At 41.1% G+C, this 24,748-nt stretch overlaps 1 protein-coding gene across 1 annotated transcript in view; it reads right to left on the bottom strand.

Moving 5' to 3' along the window:
* Window positions 1–596: 596 nt before the first annotated feature.
* Window positions 597–24,748, bottom strand: part of LOC126980511 (uncharacterized) — a 24,498-nt gene continuing 346 nt past the window's right edge. Inside the window, exons 1-6 of the mRNA XM_050830490.1 lie at window positions 24,665–24,748; window positions 15,351–15,447; window positions 12,175–12,343; window positions 9,121–9,276; window positions 6,664–6,854; window positions 597–4,730 (exon numbers count right to left, since the gene is read on the bottom strand). The exon at window positions 24,665–24,748 is cut by the window's right edge and continues 346 nt beyond it. Of these exons, the coding sequence (XP_050686447.1) occupies window positions 4,401–4,730; window positions 6,664–6,854; window positions 9,121–9,276; window positions 12,175–12,343; window positions 15,351–15,447; window positions 24,665–24,748 (1,027 nt within the window). The 3' untranslated portion in view covers window positions 597–4,400. The remainder of the gene's footprint in view (window positions 4,731–6,663; window positions 6,855–9,120; window positions 9,277–12,174; window positions 12,344–15,350; window positions 15,448–24,664) is intronic.

Genomic DNA, 24,748 nt, shown 5'->3' with positions numbered 1-24,748 from the left:
TTAATATACCATTGTGCATCCATTTTAAACCTCAAAACTACTGGCTACCTTGGAGTTCGGTTATTCAAGGTACAGGCCATGCCCAGTGTTGGGCAATGGGGTGATAAGACCACTCACTATGTTCTCACTTTGCAAATTGACAGGCAAAAACCAAAGAGTAAGGAGCCCACAGCTCCCGGTACTGCTATGAGGAGTCAAAATGGGTCGTGAGGGTATTGCTTAAATAAAACTGTGGCTATAAGAAGTTAAAAAGAATCCTGCCATAGAGCACGATCCATTGAAAACAACACTTCAGGTTGTTAATAAAGTAACCATAAACAATGATGGGATCCGAGTACCATGGCAAGAGCCTATTCTTCCTTTATTTGTGCAATTTTCTTCCCTGGGGCCCAGTCACTCTGCCTTGTACATGATTATGATGAAGCATCAACATAAGAACTGATGACAATGGAATTACTACAAAGTTCTCAATGTTAGCTAAGAAAGCAATCAAATCCTTAATCACACAAGTTTGTGGCTTTACTTAAATCATCTGCAGGCATTTTACACTATTACCTCGGCGAGTTTGAAAACTGATGGACATCAAAACAAGAAGATTCTGGTGTGAATCCTTTATTTGAACTAATTCTATCACATTAAAACTGAAATAGAATATACTAAAACACCAAATCTTCCTGTTGTGTAAGGCCATATCTGTGGTAGCATTCACTCCAGTTTTTTTTATTTTTTTTATTTATTTATTATTCATTAATAATAAGGTTTTCATTGTTCAGTAATAATTGGTTGAAGTAAGGCCAGGGAAGCACAGCTGTACAGCCCTAAGGCCTGAAGTTCAGGTATTTGTGTGCAAGTCTACTGATTAAATAATAATGACACCTACAACTACCTACAATGATGATGATGATGATTTCCAGACCCACAATGATCAATGATCTCCCAGGGTTTGGTGATAGGGAGTGGGCAGGGCAGAGCGGGAGAGAGGGTCAGGTTGGGAAGGGCAAGGGGTCAGGAGACAGAGCTTGGGTTATGCTGCTGGGACGGTGCTCTTGCTGCCGTCCTCTCATGATCTGACATAGAAAAATAAGCATTTTTTCATGGGACTATACAAGGCAGGATATCTTTATGGGAGGAAAGTGACAGAGCTTAATGGAGCCAGAGAAGCCAGAAGTCTTCCAACCCACACTATAAACTAATCATTGTGAAGAAATAAAATTTTATTTTTTAAATACCATCCATAAGTTTAATGGTCAAACTACAGTCATTAATAAAACTTAACTAGTAAAGCCCCAAATCAAAGATTCTGGTGAATTAAATCCCTATGCTCCAACTTGAGTGTACTGTGGCTTCTAATGTGCTTATTTACACTTCACAAGTAGTAAAACAAACTTTGATTAATGGCAGCTTGTAGACATACTGCTTAGGTTCAAATGATTGCAAAATAATAATGGCATGTAAATCACACCCAGCAGGCAGGACAAGCAAATATCTGGGCAGTTCCATGGCTCCTTGCCATGAAAAGGCAAGGGAGGAAATGTTACAGGGAATGAGGTGCAAATGAAGAAGAGTAAAGTAACGAAGAGAAGGGGAATGTTAAGTGATAGTCTTGGGGAAGGAATGAAGGGGAGTCAGCATGGGACCTGCTAAAAATAATAAATACAAATAAAATAAATAATTAATAAAAAAATAATAAGATCCTCTGCCAACTTCTTTCCTTGCTGACATAAAGTCCATGAGGCACTAATATGCAACTTGCCTGGCTGCTGAAGCCTCTGGTAATGGCATGAATGCTTTTCAAACACCCCTCCATCAGACCTATCTTCCCATCAAAGGTGCACAACCTTCCTCCACCTGAATTGAATAGCTTACTATGACCCGCTCAATGTCTCCCTCACAGCTGGAGCTGGCATTGTATTATATGCCAATATTTAGCCCTTGTTCTACAAAAGAATGCAGTACCAGTCACAAAAATACAATATTTACTGGGAAGTAAAACTGAAAATAAATACAGAACTTGAATAAATAGAGATGTATAGCGGAGGGGCAGCCTGAGGTGTGGAGCAGCATAAGGATGCCATGTATACATAGCAAAATGGGTGCTCCAATGTTTTCTTCCTCACTCACTTGAAAAGTTTGTACATCAAAAGAAAAAATATATTCTTCAGTCATCATTTTAAATATAAGAAAATCCCTTATAAAATGACACCTTAAATTACTCCTTATTACTCAAATTTCTTAAACCTTAGATTGTCAAAAGGATAAGATGTTATTACCATTTATCTAGCCATCTAGATAGCTTTGGGTTGATATTTCAAGAGGTTCAATTCAAATTTCTGATTTTGATGAAAAGGTAATGCACTAGATTACCTAGAAACTTAAGATCGTTCAAACAAACCATAGATGTGTTTTAACCTCTTACAAACTAAAGTCTCGCCACTTGGTCTCTTACCGCAGTCACTTAGCAAACCTTATTCACTGCCATCAATGCTTGCCATCATCTTGTCATTTTCCTGTCACCCAAATTGTCTCTGAACATTGCAAATTAGTGACGTGCAGCTATGCTCTGGCTAAATTATTATACATTCATGCTTATTGCAGAGACCTGAAAGTTGGTGTGGAGCAGAATGAGTGAGGGATCCCCAAAATTACTGTACCCATACGAAATTCCTTGACATTTGTAATACCAAACAAAACATACCCAAAAGTACATGTTTATGAAAGATGAAATACAAGGAGCATGAATCAATTATACTAACACTCCAAAAATTGATTAAATACAAATTCTTGTAATATCTAAGATCATTGAAATAAGCCAATGGTAAATAAAATAATCCAATGGTGTAAATCCAGTAAGTCCTTGCTTAACATTTTGTTCATTTTCCTTTCCCAAATTGCAACAAAAAAAGTGCCCTAATAACTAATTGTTTAAAACTCAGGAAACGTTCCCCAGGCCCATTCTTCACTCAATTTGCAGAAAATAAATACAACAAAAAATTTAGTCAGGCAAGAACTCACTGTGCAAGGCCTACTGAGACTAATTCCTGGTGATGTGGGGTCCTGGACGTTGTAACACTGTTGTGATAGTGCAATTCTTAAAAATGTCAAGAAATTTTCTGCCATTATTTAAACCTTTGAATATAATTACAAATGGTAATGAATGATGTGACAGTAATCACTGAGTGGCAGTGGACAGTTAAGTGGGAAAAAATCCTTAGTGCAATGAACATGATGCATACAAATGTGTTGCACCACCTAAAATCCACCCGACCCTGCGCAGACTTCATAAAATGACAAAAGTGGTTAAAATACTTATGTATACATATAAAAAATACAAACTGTAAATAAAACACTCAATTAAGGGTAGTCTACATCCTCAGCTGGGTATGCAGAGAAAACACCCCTCCAGAGGCACAGCTGAACTATGTAGATGGTCAAACATATGAATTCTTGATGAGATGAATAGCTCACAACTTTGTTCCATCATGTCATAATTAAAATACATCAATTCATCCTGCTACAAATGCCAAAAATGACAATCTCTCAATTTGCAAGTGGATGATTGTCATTCAGCTGTTAGGAGGGAACTAGAAACCTAATCAAGGATTCATTGCATCAAACCATTGCTATGTCAAACAAGATGTACAAAGGAACGTATGTAGAAAATAGGTATCTCTTCATGATAAAAACTCTTGGAATGTATGCTACATGAGTGCACATGGGTGGGGGATTCAAACTTCTGGATGCAGGTTGGTTGGTGGGTCAGACTGAGTCACAACAGTGTTACATCCCTATAAGAGCCCTGGCAGTGTTCCTGGGCCCATCCAGAGAGAGAGAGAGAGAGAGAGAGAGAGAGAGAGAGAGAGAGAGAGAGAGAGAGAGAGAGAGAGAGAGAGAGAGAGAGAGAGAGAGAGAGAGAGAGAGAGAGAGAGAGAGAGAGAGAGAGAGAGAGAGAGAGAGAGAGAGAGAGAGAGAGAGAGAGAGAGAGAGAGAGAGAGAGAAAGCAAGAGAGAGAGAGAGAGAGAGAGAGAGAGAGAGAGAGAGAGAGAGAGAGAGAGAGAGAGAGAGAGAGAGAGAGAGAGAGAGAGAGAGAGAGAGAGAGAGAGAGAGAGAGAGAGAGAGAGAGAGAGAGAGAGAGAGAGAGAGAGAGAGAGAGAGAGAGAGAGAGAGAGAGAGAGAGAGAGAGAGAGAGAGAGAGAGAGAGAGAGAGAGAGAATGGGGGAGAAGGGGGAACATTCGGACATGAAAACTGGTAAAAGAATGCACAAACCACCGCAGTCTTCATTCAGGTGGTGTAATAGTATGCAGACCATTGCACCCCACATTCAGGTGGTAATATAATATGCAAGCCACCTCACTCCACATACAGGTGTTACCAGAGTACACAAGTTTCCACACTTCACATACTATTCATCCACCTTAACTTTCTTCTGTGCTGGTTCATCAGTGCTATCTGTGGGGTGGGTGGAGGTGGCAGTGCCAGGGATGTCTTGGGTGTCAGACTCACTGATGGTTTCACTGGGGGCTTCAGACACAGGCTCACTGGGTGCCTCAGAAAGAGCCTCACTAGGTGCCTCAGACACTGCCACAGAGTCATTGGTGTCCTCACAATTTAAAATGACAGAAGCTCTGCTATTTTCTGCATCTGAGGTGCCATTGGTGTTTGCAGTTAGATTTTCCTTATTAGCAAAGGCAGAATCCATGGAGTCATTGCTCTCTTCTGGGTTTGAGTCTCCCTGAAATATTAAATGAAATTACTTGATGTTGTAACATACTATACTATTATAATAATGATCCTATGTCAAGGGGCATGGATAAAGTCACTGTGTAAAAGAATAAATAGCCCTTGCAGGAATCTCTGAGTCACAGGACATCTCAGAGTGCCTTGCAATGTACTGAATCAAACATCTTCTTGAGTTTAACATAGGCTGCAAGTATCCCCTGTTGAAACTCATATCTGCACTCCACTGGTACGTGAAGCAGAAGGATAGTCAACTGTCGATTTATGAGGATTGAACCCAGACTGCTCAGGTCTCTACAGCTTCAGCAGCTGGCTGTGAATCTGCATCAGAAATACGTAGGCAAGCACCTTGCCTGGCACACTGTGCACTTAACACTTTCATTGCTAAGCGCTCGCAATAAGACTATCCCCCCAGGCACGCTCGGGCACCCCAGCTGGGGAAGGGGATCTCTTTTAACCCTTTCCTTGCTAAACCCTTGCAGCGAGCACTAGCGTAACTTGCCAGTGGTGCTAAACGCTCGCTGCGAGCTCCAGTCGCACTCAAATTTCCCGCGTATGAGTGTGTTCCAACACTATTTCTCACCCCACAGCATTGCCAATTCTGTGGGTTTTCCACGAAATTTGGTGGAAGATCATATCAACCAAGCACGGAAAATCTACGGACAAGTAACAGGTGGACGCTGTTGACCAATATAGCGACATTTTTGCATAGCTTCACCTATCACATGACTGATATTTTGACCAAATAGTTGCAAATTTTGAAGTTGACAATACTGCCCTGCCAACACCCCATCATCAAGAGATCTACTCAGTAGTTGCCTTAAGCTGGCGTCACACAGGGCAAATTTCACCCATCATGTTGGTCATTTTTGTTAGGTGTTGGGCAAAACAAACAACCACTAACAAGACCTGGCGGGTCGGGAAGAATGGACAACAGATGTGACGTCAGAATGGTTGGGAAAATTTTATTATCCCTTTATACAATTATGTATTTACAATAATTTTGTTGTGCAGGGAGCCCATTTAAAGCTGGGAGCTTTTTGGGCAGTACTGGTAACTTAGGTGCTGGATTTAATCAATAGTGAAAAAAAAATATATATATATATATATATATATATATATATATATATATATATATATATATATATATATATATATATATATATATATATATATATATATATATATATATATATATATATATATATATATATATATATATATATATATATATATATATATATATATATATATATATATATATATATATATATATATATATATGCAGTATTTTTACTTTGTATATAACTCCCAATACGTGATAAAAAGGTATAGATAAGCGAAAAAGTAGTAGGCTAGTACATCTTCCCCTGGTGCGTGCGGCACAGGCAGTCAGCCAGGTCTGCACGCACCCAGCACAAAGGCTGACCTGAAAGCGCACAAGTATTTCCAACTGTGAGGGACAAGTGAGAACTGGTAGGTAAGCTGCCAAGTAGTGTAAACTTGCCCCGTATCTTGACTCATAACGTGTGTGAATATTACAAGCCTAAGACAACTATATACGGAGATAAAGGGTCGAGAACTTGCAACAGCTGAGAGCCGTCAGCGGGGCTGAGCATTACACATATATGGGACGGCTCAGAGCCGTCAGCGGGGCTGAGCATTACACATATACGGGACGGCTCAGAGCTGTCAGCGGGGCTGGACGGGTTAATAAATAAAAACAAAATATTCGGATAGGCTACTCTTTAGCCCAATTCCGCCTATGGCGGTATGAAAACAGTTCCTCCGCCAAGTTTGTACCCCACATTTGATGTTAGGTGCGCCTATTAGGAAAGAATAAACTTGCTAAGTGTCATCTTGGATATCCCCTATGCAAAGAGTCATGCTTCTCCATTCTAAATTAGAAAGTCATGCAGTCTCCTTACATTCTTTGTCTTCTGTGGTGACTGGGATTGTGTGTCTCCATTCTCTGCTGGCTGCTGTGCGGAGGATGGAGCTGGGGTAACACTGGATCCCCCAGGCATTCCATCAAGCAACTCCTTCTTCAGCTCTCCAAGCACAAAATGAGCCCACAGTGCCATTTCAACCTTGTGAGGGTTCCACTGATGTTCAGAACCTGAGGAAAAAAAAAGTAAATAAATAATAAATAAATAAATAAAATAAATAAATAAATAAAGACATGATACACTGATAACAAATTAGCCCTATAGTGCGTTTGTAGCATGAAGTCAGTTCAGGGTGTGGCAGATTCTGGAATTCCCATGAGTGCGGCGCTGCCAGTTCCACCGCCAATTATCAGATTAGCACTCTCTTCCTACCCACCCACCCACAACCCACTTGTTTATCTCTCTCTCTCTCACTCTCTCCCCCTCTCAACTCAGGGGAGGGACCTAAGGTGACACACCAACCATGACCACCACCACCACCAAAACGTGGCAACATGGGAAAAAATCGCTGCCACGTCATAGAATTTATACAAATCGTTGTTATAATCCTAAACATCGACACTCATTGTACTATGTAACTTCCTTTACTATATACAGAATATATAAAATATCACTTTTGAATAGCACATGGATGGGAAATAAAAGAGAGACGCATGTACGATGGTTGATTTGGCAGCATGGCTAGAGGTAAACAACGATACCAGCTCCACCCTGAACCAACTTCATGCTCTGAACAGACTATAGTGAATGATTTTGGATCCTAAGGGTATATCAGCCAAGCATATCATGACTGGAGGCAACATTGGAAGGGTAGGTTGGACAAAAAGCAGCAAATTCAATGCAGCACAGCCACACTGATTTTGAAGAGCCCGAATATTATGTACTTAAGGATAATCTTTTTCCCTGAAGATCGTTTAGTGCACTGAGTACTAAGCCTTATGCCTGTGATTGTGTGCAGTTTAAGAAACTGGTAGCCATTTCTCCCACCTGTTTTCTAGTGAGAGTAGGTGGTATTGTGAGAACTAATATGTGCACCCAACATCTTCACATAAGATACCAATTTACTATATTTCTTGAACAGTAAGAGGTAATGGAATTATTGTGATTTGAAAAAGAATACTTCATTCCAAAATATCACTAATATCTAAAGTATTCTTTTTCTTTGACATAACATTGAAAAAGCAACAGAATCAAAATATGAAAACACGGACATATCTTAAACAACAAATGCAGCAAGGCAGCAGAGGCCAGCACCAAAGCAACACTGTATATGTACTACCTACACAAGTGGTTAAAGATCTGATTTGCATGACATTCTGGGTGTGGGTGCTCTTCCCTAGACATTGTCAGGAAAGTATTCTGGGTCTGGGTATGCTTAGGAAGGGGCATTAGTTGAAATATTTGGAACAGACATGTGAAGGTTTTGTTCCTCTTCATCCCAAACATTTTACATTAGTTTAGATTGATTTTCATCTCCAAAGCTGTGATTTTTGGGATGGAGGTGCTGCCCTGTCCCTCAGGGTTACATTAATAAAATAAGTCAAACTTTACAATTAGTGCAAATAAATAGTATGTTGAGTAGGAAATTAGGAATATAAGTAAAGATATTCTAAATGTTTTTAATAGCCATCAAGATGTTAGATAAATATATCATGAAAAATAGAACCAATTTCATAGTAGAAACTAAATCCTTTAACAAATAACCATATTTCCCACCATATAGCACACACTTCACAACATAAATGTCCAAAAATCACCCGGCATGTTACATGGTGAAGGTACACAATTGCTAAGGGTGGGGACAAGAAATAATTATGCCTTCCAGGAAGAGATGACATCTTAAGTAATTAGTCATCATCTGTCAAGAAATTTTGTAACAAGTAAAGCAATGGATTCTGTTTAGACAGTTGTACCAGTCAGCCTTCAGATTCATTGTTGTTCTTTAAGCTGCAATGAAACACTTGTTCTTTCTCATAATGAGACAATGAAATCTAGATTGAATATTGAAATCACATAGAAAGGGAAAAGTTTCTTTCAAGAACTAATTCTTTACAGGGCAACATCAGGTTCTCAGAGTAATGGGTGCTTTTAACAAATTTCAACAAAACCAACTTAAAAATTCTGCTTAGCTACAGTATAAGAGAACAGCATCAAGACTGACAGCCAAGGCCCATCACAAGCTTCAACAGAACCCAAATAGTGGTGCGATGGTATTTTGCATTGCTTACTTGTGACAAAAAGTGTAAATAAGAAAATGATGAGGGAAACAAGAAAAATAGTTCACATAGCAGCCATGGTAAGGCCACTACATCAATTTAAGGTAGTTACTGAATCTTTTCTCTTTTTCTATATAGAAATTTGTGCTCTAAATTAGGATGCATATTATAAATCAGTGCACATGCCAGGAAAAAGATACTTAAATGTTTAAAATCTTACCTTCTCTATTTAATCTATTAGCTGCTGCTTTCAATTGTTCTACAAAGTTGAGGAGTTCTTTTGTAGTGTAGTCAATACCTTCTATTTCAGGGATTGCCAAGAGGCACTCATCGGCCATGAAGCCACAGAGCTCGGGGTTGCCAGCTGTCAAGATTGCTGAAAGAAAAATTGCCTCTTAGGACCAACTCCAACTCCATGAACTCATACATGGTAACAAAGTGCAAATTGACTTAAAAAATAGCACAAAAACTAGGACATTCATCATGAATACCAGCTGCTAGGAAACAGCAAGCTGGGATAGGAGAAAGTGACTGTGTAGATAATGCATTGATGAAAAGCCTTAAGGTAGTGAGTACACCAAGACTATTAATCCATCTTTTATGTTTTCTTTTATTTATTTATCTTTTAATTCATATACTAGTACATTCTTCTTCTCAGCTGCATCTCTAATTAGTAAGTCTTTAATTTGTATTACCTTGATCACCTGTGTAACTTGTTGTGTCTTTAGTTTGTATTACTTTGATCACCTGTGTGTGTATTTACCTATTTGTAAGCATACAACAAAAAAAGTGTTACAGATGAAAGTGGTGAGAGATGGATAAAGAAAAGGAAATTCATGGTGGACAGAAGAGATAAGGAGGATAGTAAGTAAAAGAGAAAAGGGATCTTTTTAAGAAAACCCAAGAAAGAAATGTGTCTGAACAAGTAAAAAGGGAAAGGAAAAAGAAATATAGAGAATGCAAAATGAAATTAAAACAAGCAATAAGAGAGTTGTGAAGACTTTGGAAAAAGACTAAGTGAAAAATATAAAGGGAACAGGAAATCATATTGGAAAGAAGTAAAAAATGAAAGAAATGCAGGAAATATCTCCACAAGTAAAATAAATGAAGTTATGGATGAGAATGGAAAGATGTTGAAGGACGGGGAAGCTGTGAAAAACATGGAGAGAATCTTTCAAAAACTTAATGAATTTTGAGGATGGACGTCCAGCAGCTGTAACAGCAGCAGTTTTGAGTAGAGGTAGAGGAGGAGTATATAAAGAAAGAAGTATAACATATGAAGAAGTAAATCAGACAATAAAAAGATTAAAAAATGGAAAGGCAGCAGGAATTGATGGAATCACAGCAGAAATGTTGAAGTGTGGAGGAGATGAAGCCGTGAAATGGATGGTCAAGATATGTGAAGTAGCATAGTGGTGCCAGCAGACTGGACGAAAGCCATCATTGTCCCAGTTTACAAGGGGAAGAGCAGGAGAGGGGAATGTGGGAGCTATAGAGGTATAAGTCTCCTGAATATACCCGGAAAGGTATATGGAAAAGTCATAATAGAGAGGGTGCAAAGACTTACAGAAGAGATAATCAGTGAAGAACAAGGAGGCTTCAGGAAGGGAAGGGGATGTGTGGATCAGATATTTTCCTTCAGATGGTAGTAGAAAAAATAATAGCAAAAGGAAAGAAACTATACGCTGCCTTCATGGATTTGGAAAAAGCTTATGACAGAGTCGATTGGATTGCATTGTGGGATGTTTTAAAGATTTATGGTGTGGGAGGAAAACTGCTTAGTGCAATAAAGTCTTTCTATGAGGATGCATCTGCATGTGTCAAAAACAAGTGAACATTTTCAGATAAAAGTGGGCTTAAGACAAGGGTGCGTCATGTCACCATGGTTATTCAATACTTATATGGATGGTGTCATTAGAGAAATGAAGGGCAAAGCTGGAGAAGTTGGAGTAAGACTGTTCGATGAGGGAAGTAAGTGGGTACTGAATTCGGTACTGTTTGCTGATGACACGGTGCTCATTGCAGAAAATGAAAGTGACCTACAAAATTTAGTCAGTGTTTTTGAGTGTCTGTAATAGAAGAAAGCTGAAAGTAAATGTCAACAAAAGTAAAGTGATGGTTTGTGAGCAAAGTAGAAGTGAGGTTGTAGATTTTGTATGCCCATATAGAGTGGGAATTGAATGTGAAAAAGAATGGAAAATAATTTTGAATGGTGAAGAAATGGAGGTGGCCAATGAGTTTAAGTACCTTGGATCAGTTATGTGTAAGCATGGTGGTATGGAGGGAGAGATAAGAGAAAGGGCATTACAAGTAAGAAGGGTGGTAGGGTCTTTGGGACGAATCATGAATGGCAGAAGTGTGAGCATGGAGGTAAAGAGGGATTTGAGAAATACAATAATAGTACCAACCCTCACATATGCAAGTGAACCGTGGGCCTGGAATGAAAGTCAGAGGTCTAGAGTGCAGGCAGTGGAAATGAGTTATTTGAGGAGTGCTTGTGGTGTGAGTAGAATGGATGGAATGAGTAATGAAAGTGTGTACGAGCATTTTTGAATGTGTCACGGGGGTGAGGGGAAGAAGCGTGGAATGGTGGAAGAAGTGAAGCGATAGACCTTAAAGTGGTTTGGCCACATGGAGCGAATGGAGGAGAGTAAGATGACCAGAAGGGTCACAATGCAAACAGTCAACGTACTCGTAACACACACATCCATAAATACCAAACATCTCACACTAACACTGACGCATACAAGCACTCATACTTTCCACGCACCATACATGACTGGAACAGCCTCCCTCAACAGATTTTAGACTGCGGTACAATACTCATTCAGAAAACAAATACACACTCACTTGTCACCACAACACACCAACACTTACAATTACACTCGATTCACTTCCCTCCCCTGCACACTCGGCTACCCCGTCCCCCCAACAGCCAACACAAATATGTGTTATGCACCTGATAGGTGCCCTGCACATTATTGTCCAGATCCAGATGTAAGATGTGGTATGTCAAGATGGGTTGCTAAAGTAATGAGCATTTTGGTATGGTGAAACAGCAAAGGAGATTCAATGGGTGAAGTGGTGCTGACATGGTCTGACTGTGATGAGAATGAATAGGATGACTTTTGAGTACACTATTCACTCAGGTCACTCAGGGAAGAATTGAGAGAATCAAGGGGATACCAAAATGAAATGGATGAATTAGTGAATGAAGGGCAAATTCCCAACTTCCCATGAGGGGATAGTTAGATACAGATCTGCAGACACTTACTGGAGGCCATTGCTGGACCAACACCTTTCAGGTTACATAAGGCTTGGATGGCAGATAGTAGGTCTTCTCTCTTCATCAGCTGGCGGAAAGCTTTTTTGGTTTCAGAAATACAGAGGCGAGGGGTGTTCATTTGAATTAAATCTTTTAATCTTGGAGAAAATTTTCCTCGCTGAAATAAAAGGTAATTTTATAAATAACTACAATTGAATTGTTGTAAGGCTGAAATACAGAATGTCAATTTAATGCAATATGTACTAAGAAACTCGTGCAGAATAGATTTCTTATTAAATTCCAGCTCTTTCAATTTTATTTATTAGTTTGATTCTGTAAAGAAATACATATGATTATTGATATAGCAAAAGGTTAAAAGGATTGAGAAAAGAAACATGGAAAAGAGGCCACGATCTATAAGACTCGGTTATATAAGCCTCTCCTGCGAATGTACAGGCACGTTCAGCAAGTGACGCTAGTGCTCACTCTTTTACCTGCTGTATCTCAAAAACTATTTATCACAGCTAAAAAGCAAACACACCATTGGGGAGAGGAGGCCAAGATCTATAAGATTCGGTTATGTAAGCCCCTCCTGCGAACATACAGGCACATTCGTGTGGTGTTGCCTGTGAAGACGTACATTCGTGCGTGCGCGACGGTCAGCCGTATTGAGGCAACTACTGAGTAGATCTCTTGATGGGGTGTTGGCAGGGTAGTATTGCCAACTGCAAAATTTACAACTATTTGGTCAAAAAATCAGTCAGGTGATAAGTGAAGCTATGCAAAAATGCCGCAATATTGGACAAGAACATCCACCAGTTACTCGTCCGTAGATTTTCCGCGCTAGGCTGATATGATTTTCCACCAAATTTAGTGGAAAACCCACTGAATTGGCAATGCTGTGGGGTGAGAAATAGTGTTGGAACACTCTCATACGCGGGAAATTTGAGTGTGACTGGCGCTCGCAGCATGGATTTAGCACCACTGGCAAGTTACACTAGTCCTCGCTGCAAGTATTTAGCATCAAAAGGGTTAAGAAAATAATAATGCCAAAACATTTTTTTCAAATAAGTAGTTATAAGGAAATAAAAATTGAATGGAATGTTTAGAGTATGGTGTAACACCCGCCAGAGAGATGAGGAAGAAAGAAGAAAAGAAAGAAGATAGAGGAGAGAAAAGAAGAAAGATAGAAGAAAAGAGGACCTAAGGCTAGCGAGAGGGAGAGCGGGGAAGATTGCGCTAATGACGCAGCGAAGAGAGAGAGAGAGAGGAATAATCAGTGCAGGGGTGGGTATGACTCACCCAGATAGGGTTATGTGAAACATTACATTACATGGTATTATCCCATTGAATTTTAAATTGCTAAAAAATAAAATATGTATTTGGACTTTATACTGTATTTTGCGGCGTATAATGCACACCCCAAACTTCAAGACAATAATTTCAGAAAAAAAGTTCTTAAAATGCTCAGATATATGTACGGTTAACCCTTCCGCTCTGGGTGTCCTCTTGGAAGGACGTGCGTAAAATTTGGTAAAAATCTGGGTGTCCTCTCAGAAGGCATGTGCGTATTTCTACCATTTGAAATGTGCACGTGGGCTTAGTTTGGTATGAGCCCACGCCCAGCATCCCAGAGCATGTGTTGGCATCTCCAGTCAGTTTGTCACTAGCCGCAGAGATGGAAGGACATGATTTTTCATCTTCCGATGTGTCCGAACATGTGCTTTCCTCCACCACGGGGGACGCTGCTTCCTGGCCTCCATCTGTCCAATGCTCCCAGCCCCCCAGAGATGCCCTAACACCATGCTCTATCCTGGTGAAGCTGCAGGAATATCTAATTTTTTGCCTTCCTCAAGAATATATTTTTGTACTGTGTATATTTAATTTATTGTTCTCATATGCCTCTAAATAATAGAATGGGTACCATGCTTCAACAAAATTTTACAATAAACCCATGTCATCCAGGGATATCCGTTCTTTTGAACATGTATCACAGCAAACATCAGCTGACAGGGCCCCTGCACAGCAGAAATAGCTCCAGACTAATCTGCCCAAGTCCGCCGAGCAGTCAAATCAGGCAGCACCCTGCTCCGCCAAAATTGTTCCTGTGTAATAGCTGCTTTAACCATCACCGCCAAGGTACCCGGCACACTGGTGACTGGCGGTGTTGTGTTTTGCGTTTAGTGTTCATGATGCGCTTTGGCTCCCAAGAGTGGCGCATCTTCTTCTTGTGACCTGTAGTTTTATTGCTACACATGTCCTCCTCCTCTCTTCTACTTATTCACACTTTCCTTTTCTATTGCATCACACTATTCATTATTTAAATCAAACAAAATTAATACCTTCAGCATTACCATGCAAGGGTAACTTTTTGGCATTTTCTGAGTGAAAAAAGTGCACGTTCGATGCTGCAAAATATGGTATATTTCGTTCTGGGGACACCTGCAAACTATTGTGTCAAACGGAGATGTTTTGGGTGTGGATTTCGTACCAGTAACAATAACCCCTAGGCCTACCAAGACCTAACCATCGGGGTACAAGACGCGGGGTTTTTAATCTTCTTTTATGAAAAAAGTGTCTTATATGGCGGCAAATACAGTATATGCAATATGAAAATATATTCTTGAGAAAGGCAAAAAAATAATGGTGGATACAAATGTAAGTTGGCCCTGCCCACTGGCGTGACGTCATAACGCAGGAACCAATCAGTGAGCAGCAGGAGTGGCAGCAACAAATAAATTCTCAAAATCTTTATATGAAAACAGCCTGTAATACATATCAGGTTTTTTGGGGTGTTTGCTGCTATTATATATTTCCTTCACATCAATGTAGATTTATACAGTCTAGTTGATATTCTTGTTTATTTTACAGGAGAGGAGGAAAAGAACTTTCTCCCAGGCAGGGAGCATTCACATACATTTTGCAGACAGGTTTTAGTACTGCTTCTCTGAGGGGATACTGTCACTTTTACTACTACTGATTCCCTAAGGGCTTAAATTTACTTGTCAATTGAAAGCATTCTAGCCTTGAGGGTTGCATTATAAAAGTTCATAAAATCAAATCAAATGGTTACATTTCACAATCACTCCTAGTATAACTGCTACTCACACAAAATTGTGTGCCACAAACTATAATAAAATACATACAATAACAACAGCACATATTCCAAGACAATTTGTCCTTACCGAGAGTTTCCACTTCATACAGAGACATAACTCTTCATGAGTGAGGTGAGCTTCCTTCCCCCGAGCCTTTATCCTCATGGGCAGCTCCTTCTGGTACCTGTAAAAACAAGTCATTTAACAAAATGATCACTGTTATAAAATCCTGTATAGTTGAGTCTATAATTACACACACCATTTCTGACCATGTCTCACTGCTCAACTGACTGCAAGGGTTAAAAATCAGAGCAGGGTTAAGGTTACTCATAAACTGTACTTAAATCCATCTTATTGTAAGTGATATTATTGTGGGGTTATACCCATAAACCCCATTAGATACAGCCCTGACTAATTCTCATTGGTACCATATACATCAAAATACTCAACAAAAATTATTTATCACATGCAGATTTCGAATGATGCAGCTAGCGACCAAATCAAACGTTAATAATGAAAAACTATACAAGTGAATATCAAATAGCACAACCCATAAGTTGCATGTATCAAATCCAGCAGAGCCTCTATTTAACACATTTCTATTAGTGTCTTTATAACACAAGACCTGAAATTGGAACACATTATCCATATCAGCTACTTTTCATTTTACACAAATTTAAACTTTAAAATACGCAAAATGGATTGAAAGCGATGTTAGAAGCTAGTGGAGTGGTGGAAGAAGTGAAGCGACAGACTTTAAAGTGGTTTATCCACATGGAGCGAATGGAGGAGAGTAAGATAACCAGAAGGGTGTATGCGAGTGAGATAGAGGGAGGGAATGCTAGAGGACGACCTCCAGTGAAATGGAGGGATAGGGTGCAAGAGTACGTTAGGGAGAGGGGGGAAAGATCTTTGAGAAACTTTGAGCAGGCAAGGAGGGAGTGTCTGGATAGAGAAAGTTGGAAGCTCTTCTGCCGTGGCCATCCCCTGGTGGGAGCTCCTAGGAGCAGGCGTCGATGAAATGATGATGATGATGATGAATTACCTAGAAGAAAGTAACTCACCTTCTTGTATAATGATTTTTGTTGGAATGCAGACTCCAGAAAGGCCCTTTAACATCTATTAAAAAATACGAAGACTTGTCTTTACTGTCAATGAACAACGTTACATACTCAAACAAAAATATAGGGCGAATAAGCCCTCAAAAGACCATGCGTATACATATGTACTAAACACTTCCCTAGGAGGTACGTATATATACGTACTAAACCAGGGGGGGGCATGGAGTCTTGCGGTTTGAGGCCACTAAACTGTCAGTCGGCCATATTGTTCAAGCCAGAGAGGAGTGGCCACATTGATGTACATCCATGAGTGGCCAGCCAGACCATGTGTGACATTTCATGATGGTTTGTGTGGCAGACTGGCAGTACATGCTTGCCGCTTACAAATTTCTAATTTGTATTTGTAAAGGAGACAGCACATCTTGGTGATGAATTGTCCTCACCGCATTTCTTGGTGATCATGAATACATTACCGCGCTTCTTGGATATCATGTACAGTATTTTCTTACCTGTTACAGTATATTTACAGTAATAAATTACAAAGCTGATTCACAGACTGTGTCAGGTATAAGAATGGGAGTAATTTTGTCCAGTGTAGCACAAGCAGCAGTCGCTCCACGGATGCGGTACGCTAAGGGCAAGCGCCCTCATGTTAGGCACGCTCCACCCTCGTATTCGTACCTCACGGCTTGAACAATATGGCGGCCGATTAGACAGCTGAGACCACGAAAACTGGCTTCACTCACCAGTACAGCGCGCTCGGCGCTGTGGGACTCTCCACCCTTAATACCTCCATGTACTAAACACTGTATGGGTTACGTAATGAGCTGACAGTTCAAATACCCCACAACAAGTAGAGCTGCTTTGTGTTTACACAGCTCTTCCCCCACCCCCACCCCCACCCCCTTGCTGCCATCTTCAGTCCTCACATACTGGTCCCACCCCAGTCAGGCTGGGGTATGGCAGAAGGAGGAAGGGTGGGTGGGCTGAACCAACTAACCTGAACTTCCACCTCAAATGTCCTAGGAACTCAAGCTCTAAATACTACTCATGTTGCAGTTGCTAGATGCTGCTCTACTAGTTTATAAGCCTACAAACATACTGCTAAATCTAAAAGATGCCAGTCGGCTAGCATCTGAGCCGAGCACAGGTGGAGCAAGTCTACGCAGATATCTCCACTGTTTGCAAGTCTCAACTGCATTTGGTTTGCCTGTTAGCCCCTGAGCAAGGGTGGAGTGAGTTTATCCAGATATCTCCACTGTTTACAAGTCTCAGCTGAATTTGGTTTATCCGTTAGCCCCCATAACCACTCGCAGGTGGGGGAGGGGAGAGCCAAAGCAGTCACTCGATCAGCTGATCACAACTAAAATGGCATCCCAAAAGAACAGCTGCCTCACAATGTTCCTGCAGCAGCCATTACAGGTGACCGTTTACTGGAAATAGCAATTATAAATGAAAGAAATATTTACAAAAGATAAGATGCAGCAGAGGTGACCCTAACCACTCATATAACTACGACATACCCTTTGTTTACAAGCACTGCCCCCATGACCAACACACTTATTTCTGTTTTTGTGTCTTGTTTTGTTTGACTGACTGGAGTGTTCATTAGCATGGGTACGGAATTAGATAGTTCCTTCCTTCCTTGCCTTCACCTCGCGACTATGGGTTCAACTCGCCCACTTAAGAGTTTGTGGGTTATAGTACTTTCAGGTCCTTGCGTAGTAAGCATTTCGCATAGTGTGAAGAAGCATACTAGGCATGCCTGCTGTACCTTGCATAATTTTTTCCCTATAACCCCCTCACACCAGGGGAGATATTTTGTTCATTAATTCCAGTGGCATGGAGCAAACAAGGTTGAAGATAACTAGCAAATCTAACAGATGAGCTGTGGAAATAACTGTCATTGAGCATTGCTAGACACAATCTTAAAATTTAGATCATCTCATTAGGCTACCAACTTGCCCAAGAATCACACATAGTACTATTTCCTGATATTTCAGAATATTTATTGTTACACCGAGGCCAATGACACTTTATGCATATTTAGTGTTTCCGGACATTTTGTGAATGACGCAAAATGTATTCTTAAGACTGAAGGGGTTAATAAAGGACTTTCTAGGAATACATATATGGGAGGCTGAGTAGTCAGCATGCAGGTGTGGTGAGCCGGAGAACCTAGCATGGACTAGATTCAAGTCCCACTGAAACACACAGATTTTTCAAACCATCGCTGAGTGGTGGATTACCCATATGCTGCCCAGATCTTCAATCAACCCTAACTTCAGTGATTTTGGTCAAGAGGAGCACTGGGGTCAGCATGGACCAAGCAAAATCATATATCACAGAAGCCACTACAAATAAAACTAGTCTGAGCCACTAACAGGCTGGGTCATCAAAGAGGCCCCTCAAGATAGCCTACTGGTGCTACAGGCAGCACCTTAAAAAAAAAAAAAAAAAAAAAAAAAAAAAAAAAAAAGTAAAGACAATAAAGTAAGGTGAAAATGGGTGCATACGCTATAGCTGTGTGGCTGCAGTGCTCTCTGATCCGTTGGCCCTTTGAGCCTGTGATGGGTTGAGAACCAGTTACCCTGGGACAGACGCCAATGTGAAATCTGAGATTGCCACAGTTTACCTTCCCCAGGTACCCATTTATCAACCGGTCCAAAAGGGAGGATGAATAGCTGGGTGAGCAGCACGGCAACTGCCTGGGCCAGGATTTGAACCTGGGCCCACGTAGTTGCCAGACACTGACCACTAGACCACTGAGGCGCATCGCATATTGAAATCTGATGTGATAACACAGTAACAGGTATAAGTTGGATAAATTCAAGTTCAGAAATTAAGAGGACAAGAACTACAGTAGTTCACAAACAGGGATGAATGGAAAAAATGAGTATATATGTAGTAGAGGCATATACAATTGGAAGGTTAGATATATTTACTATTAAGAGAGGGGAAGGGAATTTGTTGAGTAATCTATCTTCAGGAGCTGCCGTGTAAGCCATTTGGCCTCTTGCAGTCTATTTGTGTCATTATGTAAAACTGTTAGACATCTATGGATTAAAAACTAACAAAAAATATTCCACTTTTCAGATGTGATTATGCTGAAGATATATTTCCATTCTGGCCATCAACCCAAAATAACTTTGATGAAATTCATTAAGTCATCTTCCTTCAATCAAATGGAAAAGGAGTTATGGTCATTCTTTCTAGAAGCCTTGCCTTGGAAGCAATTAACAGTCAAATGGAAAAGGAGTTATGATCTTTCTATCTAGAAATCTTGTCCAGAAAGCACTTAACACTAAATCATTCTTTAGCAAACAATTTGCAGTAATATAACATATTTATACACCTGAAATCAATAGTAACAGTTGCTAGGGTGTATTATTTGTTGACATGAAATGTCTTCAAACTATCAAATGACCTTTCTTAAATATACACTTGGCCCTCGATTTAACGAATCAAAATGGGGGAAGGGTGGTCTGTTGCTTGAAAATACGGTTTTGACGTTTCTAAAGCTGGTGTCACACCGGACAAATCTACCCAGTCTCCCTTCTAGCTTGGAAAAAAAAAAAAAATTATGATCCGGGTGGCCAGGCACATGTGTGCGAGCGGCCCCGTCCACGCTCCGGGCTTATCCCGTTTTTAATTTTTCTTTTTCCTGTTTGTCAATTAGATTATATTTTGCTAATCCCTAATCCTACTTCTACTCTCCCATCCCCCCATGTGTCAGCCGCAGCGTTGGGGCAGGGCCGTGACCTCACTTCCCTCCCCCAGACCTGACGGACGCACCCTTCCCTCTCTGTCCAGCCCCTCCCATACTTAGGTAGGCTACTCGGTCCATTGTGTATATAAGGAGAATTGTAAAACATTATAACTGCTTCTACTTTTCCTTTACACCACTGAAGATGGTGGCAGTGTCCACCAAAACTGTTTGGTTAAAAATATAACTATCATCTGCCAGTGTGGGTTTTTATTTATACATCAAGAAATCACGTCAGTGTGATTAGCCGCTCTAGCTGACTGGCGGCTGATGATGGTGGTGGTAATGATGGGTGTCAGCGGCGTGCTCCCCGCATCAGCGCCGCCCGGGCGGTGCTTTTGTTAGGGCCCGTGTGTGTGTGTGTGGCTGTGTTTATTGTGGGCCCAGGCTCCTCAATTTGCTAATTCTTGTTTTCCACATGTTGTGTGGGACTTCTTTCTTTTCTTCCATCTCTTCTTTTTCAAAAAGAAGAGATGGAAGAAAGGACAGGGGTCCCGTGCAACATGAGGAGGATGGGAATTGGCAAATTGAGAAGCCCAAACCCATGATAAACAGCCACACATGCGTGGGCCCCAATGGGGATGCCTTTCGGGTCCCGCTGATGTGGGGGCCTCACTGCCAACGCTCATCATCGCCATCAGCCGCCCGTCAGCTGTTCGGGGCCAGGCCCAACGCACGACCGGGGCTGTCTGCTCGCGTGCGCTTGGCCGCCCAGATGGGTGGCCAAGCACAAGATGGCGACGGTTTTCAATTTTCCCCATAAAGGTGGAAACACACTATACGATGGGTACTGTCAGATGGCCGAAAAGTGGGCGGAGCTAGAGTCCATGAGGCAGTGTGTGTGGGTGTAATTTGTGCGGCGCGGCATCACAACACAACCCGATGGCCTTCTGTTTAGGGTTCTGACGTTTCTAAAGCCAGTGTCTGTTGAAATTTTGTGGTCCGTTAAATCTGAAATCCGTTAAATCGAGGGTTGAGTGTACTGCTCAAATGTGCTGAACAATTGTGGTACCTAGTCTGGAACAGGTAATGAATAATGGCAACTGCCAGACAGGGTATGGTAAACATCAGGGGATGGGACATGGCCCCTAGGATGTAACAATTTCCAATTCCAAGACTTTTGTTGTTCCCGGACAGTTGCCTCCCCCACCCGGCTAGTAGTCTGGGAAATTGAGGGTGGAGTCTACATATTGTTTCCTATCACTACTCCATAAAATTATCTAACATTACACAATTCCTCCTAGTCTTAAGAATTTGTAGCCCTCCACATTTGGGGAAAAAAATAAAAGACCAGGAATATATATCTATTATAACTTAAAAATATCCATACTGGCTTGGAAAAAAAAAAAAAAAAAAAAAAGCATATTTAAAGCTAGAAAAACATACCCAGAGCTCTATTCAATCAAACAATTTCTCACTGCCTTATAATAGGGTCAATAAACTGTTCTCATAAAATGAACATTAATATCAGTTTTAAATATACTTTCAGTGAAGAAGTCTTTGTTTACTTGAGTTGTTTTTCATAAATTCTATGAAAAAGTGAGTCTGCATTAGTGAAACTGATGGCGACTTCGATACACGAATTAAAGGACACAAAAATTATGTGTAGAGGATACAAATTATACAGTACGCAGGACAAGTAGCCAACCTAGTATAAATGTAATGATTAGCAAAAACCCAGGTTGATGAAACTATCAAAATGCACCATTGTAACTTTAGCAAGGGTACATATGTGATGAATGAATCTAGTAATGAGGTCCCTGGTAAAAGGCATCTTCTCACCCATTAGCTGATTTAGATATAAGGGTAGCCATTGCTGTATTCTATTTCCCTGAATGCAGTGCAGTAACTAATAACTTTTTGAAAACTAAAGAAACCTCAAAATATTGATATAAAGCTTGTGAGCAGTCTAGCACATTGTATTTTGGCAGGTGTGTGTGTGTGTGGGGGGGGGGGGGGTCAGGTTAGGTTAGGTCAGTGGTCTTCAACCTTTTTGAGACCACCATGGCCCACTTCTGGCACTCCCAAATACTCATGGCCCACTGCCCATAAGATTTATAGTTTACTGATAGTATTATAATAAATTCATAATTTAACATCCTTATGAAACTGTATTACAGATTACCATACATTATTATTCAAGAAATTAACCACTATATTGTAATTACTGTAAATTAAATTCATGTACTGTACTGAAGACTGTATGTATGTAGCAAAATATGCATTTATTTTTTGTAAAGCCAGTTAGGATATTTATAAGAATATATGGAGACTGCAAGAGTCCTAATGGCCTACACAGGGCAGCTCCAGATTCCCCCCGCTCCCCACCACCACCACCTGTCATCCTTGTCCATGTAGCTATCCAGTATACTCTTAAAACAAACTACTGTCCCTGCACTCACTATGTGATTGCTGAGTCTATTCCATTCCCACACCACCCTATTGCTAAACCAATGCTTGCCCATTTCCCTCCTAAATCTATACTTTTCTAATTTAAATCCTTTACTGCGTGTCCTATCCTGCTGGCTAATTCTTAGTACTTTACTTATATCGGCTTTGTTGTAACCCTTTGACCCATTTGAATACTTCGCAGATCTCCCCGCACTCTTCGTCTTTCTAGTGAATGTAATTTGAGATGTTTCAGCCTATCTTGACATGGGAGGTTCCTCAGCCCCTGAATCATCTTGGTCGTCCTACTTTGAACTGATTCTATTAAGTTGATGTCCATTCTGTAGTGTGGGCACCAAAACTGGGCAGCATAATCTAAGTGTGGCCTAACTAACATTAAATAGTTTGATGATGACCTCTGCACTTTTGTTGGTTACCGTCCTGTTAATAAAGCCTAATACCCTGTTAGCCCTATTCCTCGCACTAATACATTCCTTCTTTAGTTTTAGGTCAGAGTTCACTAACACTCCCAAATCCCTTTCATACTCTGATCTGTCTATCACTGAGGAGTCTAAACTATACCCCAGCCCATTATGGCACAGGCAAATGTTTATAGGGGCACTATCTTGTTTGGCTCATGCTGACCCCCAGAGCCCATCTCTGAGCCTCTCTTTAGAGAAGGAATCTAAAGCCCAAGTTGGTAGATACAGTCTTCAGGATAGCATGAGGGTAGTCTCATGCCACTCGACAGTGACTGAGAAATCCCAGCTGTGGCAGCGGGCTAGACTCGAATGGCACCAGCACGCTAGCCACTCAGCCACCACCTCCCCACTTATACTCATGGTAAATTACCACCAACTTCAAATTTCCCACACAGAAAATACACCCAGCTAACTGTGAAACAATTGTTTGAATGTTAAAGAATGGCTGCCCTGTGTAGGCCACTTCTGGAGCTGCCCTGTGTAGGCCATTCGGCCTCTTGCAGTCTCCGTGTTTTTATGTAAGGCCTAGAGCAAATAAAATTTTCCAAAAATACCAGCAACATGCTGCTTTCCTAAAAATTATATATTATATAAAGGTCATAATCCTCCTTGAAGGATTCTCCAAATTGAAAAAATCTATCAACATAATTATATCAGACTGGCAAGACTATGAACTCGAGTAACTTTCAGATTACTTAATGATTGCAGTTGAAAATGTATATACAAAATTAAATAACGAATATCTAGTTGACAAGCTGCTGCTTTATACACAGGGCGTATGATAGTAACCGGTCATAGAACAGCAGAAAATGTATAGTGGCCTGGAAATTTCCAAAGGTTTCCGTTCCCTTTCCCCGCCTGGGAGGCCGCCTTAATCGTGAAGGCTGAAACCTCCCGTTGTAGTGGCCAAGTAACGTCTTTGAAAAAGTTATTTAATCCAGTTGAGAAGGAAGGTCTGATGTGTATGTTGTACTGTTAACCAAAATGACATAAAGGTTAAGTCCCTAGCATGGACGGCCGTAGTAGTAACTTTTCCATTCTGTGTATGTAATAAATGTGTGTGTGGGGGGGGGGAGGGTGAGAGAGAGAGCAAGGCCACTTAAGTAAAAATATGTAAAGGCCTGTAAGACAATAAGTGTGCAGGCGTGGGGAGAGGAGTCCCCGGTACTGTTGAACAGGTGGAGGCGTACAACCAAGACTCCAGGTGATGTGCCCGCCGTCTCCAGCAACAATACGGCGGAGGCGGCGGCAGAGTGGAAGCCGCGTGCCGCGTGCTGAGCCCCCCCACTCCCCCCCATCACCATCACTTCTCGGCCGCCCACCCCCCCCCAGCCTACCCCCTTCACGCCCGCGCCCCTGCCACGTGCAGGCAAGCACGTGGCCCCACACAGCAACTTTAAACTACAGTAAACACTGCGGCACCTCAACAAAACTGATGTACATGTTGGATGGGGTGTGGGGTGCGGCGTTGCCAAATCTTGGAGGGCTGCGGGCGGCCCGTGGGCGGCGGGGTGGGCGTGTGGCTTGCTAAGTCACCAATAATACGTCACTCGTCACAGTATACACTATACACGTCACCCGTGGCCTGCAGGAGCCAGAAAACACACAAAAAAATGACGTTTGTGCTGTTCTCGCGACTGGAGGGCCCAGCCAGCACAAAGTAAGGTTCAATGACATGCTTACTTCTTCCTCGCCTCCACTTACCATTTGTCCAGCTTTAAGAACTCCTCAGGCTTCTTATTTTTCTGCTCTGCCTTCAGTTTCACCGCCTCCTCGTATAAGTTGAAC

Source organism: Eriocheir sinensis, chromosome 44 (assembly GCF_024679095.1).
Source record: "Eriocheir sinensis breed Jianghai 21 chromosome 44, ASM2467909v1, whole genome shotgun sequence".
Classification (NCBI taxonomy): domain Eukaryota; kingdom Metazoa; phylum Arthropoda; class Malacostraca; order Decapoda; family Varunidae; genus Eriocheir; species Eriocheir sinensis.
This window is presented reverse-complemented; position numbering and strand designations above follow the sequence as displayed.